Raw genomic sequence first — 6,000 nt, 5'->3', positions numbered from 1 at the left:
CTGGTGGGGATGCCAAATGTTCAAATGTAGTTTTGAATTTCTGTAATTCTACACTGTCCGGGTGATGAATAAGCAATTCTTCATTGCCATTAGATTCATTACATAGGAATGCTGCATGGACACTTTTTGTTTTATATATAAATAGACTATGGTACAACAGGAGTATTTATGTAAGCATAATGTAATAAGACCATAGTGTAAAAGTAGGAGCCTTTGTGAAAATAAAGAAGTCAGTGATACATGTAGCCTGGAGTTCACATTGTTTATTCAGTATTAAACAAAGAGATTTTAATGTGACTTCCAGGACAGCAATTGAAATTGACATTAAATGGGGGTAGTGTAAACAAAATGACATTATAGTGGACTACAGTCAAGTAACAATTCAGCTGGGCTAGGATAAATTTAAGACTAACAGGTGGCGAGCCCTTATAAATCAATATCTAAATTCCATCTCAAAATAAGATTACAAATCCACAAATGTCAACAGTTAGAAATTTCTGTGGTCATGGTAATCATAACGAACAACTGCAGATACTGAGTGTGGAAAATACTGAGAGTAAACTTGTGTTTTCTTCCAGTACTAATAACATCACTGAATACCAGGGAAATATTTGGAAATGAGACATCAAATCCACATCTCCAAATTATCTCTAAGATCCAGAGAATGATCCAAATGCAAGACTGGCATTCATTTCCACTTACAGACAGTGTTTTCCATCTCCAGACCAACCAATCAGTCTTTGCCTCCAGATTGGCCCACTGCCTCCATTCTCCATGCATTGAAGCACTTCTCAGTATAGATGTAAAGTACTATTTAATGAAAATTATACCAACAGCATTAAATTAAACTTAAACGATATGTTCACTGTATCACCCAGATCTTATTAAAATGTTTCACATAATTTATGTTGCATAGCACAACCCAACTGGTAGCTTTAGACTTGAAACTCTGTTGCACTTTCTCACTGCAACAGGGACTTTTTTTTTTTTTTACAGTACATCTGCAAAAACCCAGGGGAAGCAACTTTTGGAAAACAGGAACCTTACAGAATGGTTAGACTTCATTACTACTGCTACTCCACTGCTAAAAAGAGGGTTGCAAAGCTGTATGCTTTCTATCACAGGTACAGCAGGTTTTGTTGACTTCATTTCTCCAGCAACTAAGCAGGAAATTAAGCAAAATAAAATAAACATGGTTGAAAGAAAGATTGGGGCCATTTCTCCTGACAGAACAATAAAGCCCTGTCTATGAGCTTCCCATTTATCCTGGTCTGGAAGGCCTAAAAGACTGACTCTTTTTGGAGTCCAGTGAGAACCTCAGCATCTTGGTGAGAGTCTTGAAAGTTGAGCTGAGTTTGTGGTTGTGCCATGTGTCATGAATGATAGGAAACAACATATCAATTGAGCTGGGTTGGAAAACAGTGAACCTGTTGTTTTAGGTGCAAAATGAGCCTGCAGGAATGGTAGGATAAAAATGTATCAATATTATTGCTTGCCTTAACCAAATAGCTTGCATGATAACAATTTGAATTGTCTTTGTTTTAACACTGCCGGCTAACAGGCATAGTAGCCTTGCCATTGTCAACAGTGGAGACGAGTTATGCAAACATTAACTTTGTAGCTCTGTAACGAGCTAACATTTTTATGTTCATGGTGTAAAAACTGTATTCCAGTGGTACAAAGCTGTTCTCAATGTTTGACATCTGTTGAAACCAGTGTTGTTAAGGAAGGAGATTTTTTTTCTGTTTCATACTCATACTGGGTTTGTCATGCAAACCAGATATTTATTGCTATTACTACTTCTTTTTGTGACATGGTAGGTCTGGTGATAGAGAACATGTTCTCAGGTGAAGCACCATTGATGGACTCTTGACTTGAAAGTTCTTGTAACCCGCCAGCCCCCCCAAAAGACATTGTAATCACTTCTGTACATAACATTTTATAATCCAGTTCTCCCTTCATAAATTTCTCTGTACTGTGAAGAATTGCATTGTTTTCCAGAACTTTCCAGGATTTGGTCCCAGTTGAGTTTGAACATGTCCTAAAATATGAAACATGCTCAATCTGAAATGACGAGACAGAGTTATAATATCTTCTCAAGTCGCATTCCCCCAAAAATTGCATATTCTGCTTCCGTGTTATCAGGTTGATTACAGTCTTAGTGTATATTCATAGTCAACAGTGTTAGATTTCAGCCCTTAAAATAGGGTTTAATCAACCACAGCCACATTAGCATAGCAAAAACCCTTCTATGTACAAGCAACTATAGGTCTAGAAACTAAGGTCCAGTACGAGTAAACTCTTTGGTATTTCCAAGAAAAAAAAAGGATTGCACAAACAGTATTTGATCAAAGAGGAGAGAGATTTCTATCAAGTCATTTTAAAATGCACAACAGATCTAGGTGACATCTCGAGAGGTATTGGGTTGGAGAAGGTATGCGTCTGATCATATGAGAGTGCGGGCCTGTTATCAAAAGCGTACCATTCATACGACAAGCATATGGATCTAACTTAGCATAATGGCGTTGAGATTTTCACTCAAGGAATTAAATTAGATGTTGAGCAATGTCTGCTTTACAGAGAGCCCAGCAAAACCTGATAACACAGAAATGTGATTTTCACATTAGAGGAGAAATGCAAATATCTTAACTAAAATCTACAAAACAAGGATTAATAGAGATTTGGTAAAGGCGACTTGAAAATTCAGGCCTTAAGCTAAGCCAAGGCCATTTGTTCACATAGCAAGAACGACAAAGAAAAATGAAATGTATTAAAAAAAAAAAGAGATGATGCCTTCCAATCCTCTACCAGTCCTTTACCAGGTCTGACTGTTGAGATGAGGAAGAATTCATTGAATGCAGCCAAAGCCCCTCAAACAAAAAGAGACTTTTGATTAAGAACTCGCTCTCTTCACATGTTAAGTAAAGAACGTGTCCACTGCAGATGCTGTCAAACCATTGCTCTGTGTGTGTGATGTCCACCACTTACAGTGCTCATTTAATGGGACCCATCTTCAGGCTGATGCATGACGCTCCCATCTTTCTTCTCTGAATAAGTCTGTTAAGTGAGATGCTTATTAACAAAAGAAATTTGTCTAAAATATTGCCACAAGCCACCATTAATGTTTTCTCTATTTTGTACATTGCAACAACGACAGCAGCGGATTCAACATACACACACACACACACACTTGGGCTGTGTGTGTCACAAATGCCGCTGCATGCAATCAAACTGGAAGAATTTAACCTTGCCAAGGACAGGAGGACAGACAGAAGCATTTCTACTGAGATCTGAGCGTCCATTTTTCCATTATGCTGCTGCTCTTATCAACAGAAACGCTAAAATCCGGTTAAATGGAGCCATTTTCTCATTTGCCTTTAGAGGTCATTTTTCATGCTTGGTGAACTCCAGTCATTCAGACGGCACAAGGGGCTTCATTGTAATAATCCAGAGGCCCAGTCTGCGCAGCCTGGCAGGCACTTGTGGACCACAGCTGAAAGTCACTCTGCACCATACACCCAGCTGTGTAGCAATGGACCAACAGCAAAGACGAGGCAGGAGAGGCTACTTTCCCATGGTTTGATCAATAAAGGAATGAAGAATTCACCAGTGACTGCTCTCAGCATTAGGTCACATCTTTTACTTGGCAAACCCTGTAAGAAATATTGGACATATTGTGGAGCCAACTAGGCCAGCCAATATAGTGTGACCCACAGAGCCCAGGCAAAGCTAAGACAACAAAGACTGGGAGTAGCACTTTGTAGCTTTGATAAGACGCTGGTCGAAGTTGTTGCGGGGCTTGTGGGAATACGAAATCGGACATTTGCGTTGCCCCCTGTGTGGCGGCTGTGGCTTCAGGAGGAGAAGCAAAGGCTGCAGCACTCCATGCAGATCTCCAGGCAGTCCGCAGACTCACAGCAGGCGTCGATGATGCCACAGTCCATGTCACACGGCAGGTCACAGTCACCGCACTCCTCCGACACACAGCAGCAGCAGAAACATGAGTCATCACCCGCGCAGGAGCCGCAGGTGGCACAGTCCAGCACGATGTTACACAGAGTCAGGAACTCACAAAAGAGGCAGGCTAGAATACAGTGAACACAGCAGTCTGGAGAGGAAGACAGACAGTTAGTGAGGTGAGTAGGTTTCTTTCATGTTCAATGTCCAATTCTTTGCTTAAATAACCAGCTTGTGTTTTAATATCCTTTGTTTTTTTTCTTTTTCTCCTTTGTCCACTATTTTCTTTCTCTATATGCAAAGTAAGTGTCATGCCAATAAAGCAAATTAAAAAATGGATCCACCAGAAACAGCTGTGCTCTATATCAGAATAAGTCATATAGAAGACATGTCAATGTGTACTTTTAAGTGTTTTACTCCAAGTTAGTGAAAAGAAAGAGGCCTTGTTCCCTATATTACAGTTACCTCGAGGTGAAAATGATAAATACCATACTTTTTACAGTTTGTCATTATATTTCAAGCGTGGCGGATCCAGCCTGCTTACTTTCAAAGACATAAAAGTTGACACTACCACTCAATCCATGACAAGAGGTGCTAAAACAAACCAACATTTCAAAGCATGCAACAGAAGACTGCACATCCGGAGTAGTTAATAGAATGACAAGGTTAATAAATTGAGATATTTTCCAGAGTAAAAAATCGATCTTTTGCTTCTCTTTGGTTAATAAATTTGCAGTTGATAAAGATTTACAAATGCAGTTTATGTTACAAATTTAGAGTGGGTAAACACAACAAAGCTGCATACTTCAACTGAACTTGAGTCAGTCAATGACATTTTTGATGACTTTTTAAAATTCATTTTGCTGCTGTATAATAAAAACTGTTGAAGCTAATTCATGGCAAAAACTTACCTATTATGCTCATTTCCAGCTCTATATTTTTATTCTTGGACTCCACTAAAGTAGTTTTGCATGATTCACAGTTCAAAAAACTCCTTATTCATCTTATACTGGCCCTTTATGCACCGCCTCAGTTCAGCTTCTGTCTCTTAACAGGCAGTCTTAGCTCCCGTCTCTTTAAAGCCCCCCTTTTTGCTGCTGATACAAACCCAACATTTTCTGCTTTTGCCGCTTCATATTAAAAGCTAAATATCATTTCTACATTTTTGTCCAAACCAGGCCTGACCAGATATCCACCCTCTAGCCCAAGTTCCTCCATAAGTTTCTGTATCTCACCATCCTGTGCCTCTGTGGGAATCTGGGAGCTGTTGCTCTTGGAGCTGCTCTTGCTCCTTTTGCTGCTCTGGGAGGTGATGGAGGGGTTAGACTGCAACTTCTTGGTGTGTTTGGGTCCTGCTGAAGAGGACGAGGAGGTGGATGAACCGCCTCTAGGGAGAGAGCCAAGCTTAGGATGCTCATGAGGGCCGCCGTTCCTGACCCCGTTGGAGTGGAGTGTATGTGTGTGAGGTGTGTGGGTATGATGTGGACAGTGCGTGTGAGGGGAGTGCGTGTGTGCATGGTGTTTGGCTCCATTGCGTAGTTGGCTACTGGGCTGTGTCCGACACGGCTGGGTGTGGTGGATGGGCGTAGATCTGGCTGATGGCTGAGCTGCGTAGGGACAAAAGTACATTTATTTACAGTAGGCCGAAGACAATGAGCATTTGTTATTTATTCAAATTCAAATTAATTCAGTTCAGATCAGCAGTGTTGCTGTCAGATGTTCCTGTTATTGTGTTCACATCATATAAATACAAGAAAAAGACAAGATCATTAAGGTAGTATTCATTATATTGAATTGCACTATTTTGTACAGCTGTTCTTGATTATGAGGATCACATGAATATTAGAAATGACTAACCGCATTCCAGCATTAACATTCTGACTGAGACTTCTCATTATCAGTGAATCCATTGATTATTTGATGCAACTAATCATTTTATCCAGCAAACAGTCCACAACTCAAAGATATTCGATGTACAATACAAAACAGAGAAAAGCAACAGATCATCACATTTGAGTAGCTAGAACAGTGAATCTTTGACAT

The 6,000-nt window shown here is 40.0% G+C and overlaps 1 protein-coding gene across 2 annotated transcripts in view; it reads right to left on the bottom strand.

Annotated features, from left to right (window-relative positions):
- Positions 1–271: 271 nt before the first annotated feature.
- The window catches only part of mdfi (MyoD family inhibitor), a 28,824-nt gene continuing 23,095 nt past the window's right edge, over positions 272–6,000 (bottom strand). For both annotated transcript variants that reach the window (XM_044350218.1, XM_044350219.1), the window contains exons 4-5: positions 5,193–5,564; positions 272–4,108 (exon numbers count right to left, since the gene is read on the bottom strand). In XM_044350218.1, the coding sequence (XP_044206153.1) occupies positions 3,855–4,108; positions 5,193–5,564 (626 nt within the window). In that variant the 3' untranslated portion in view covers positions 272–3,854. The remainder of the gene's footprint in view (positions 4,109–5,192; positions 5,565–6,000) is intronic.

Source organism: Thunnus albacares, chromosome 4, assembly GCF_914725855.1.
Source record: "Thunnus albacares chromosome 4, fThuAlb1.1, whole genome shotgun sequence".
NCBI classification, from domain to species: Eukaryota; Metazoa; Chordata; class Actinopteri; order Scombriformes; family Scombridae; genus Thunnus; species Thunnus albacares.
Note: the sequence above shows the minus strand (reverse complement) of the source record. Positions and strands in the feature narration are given on the sequence as shown.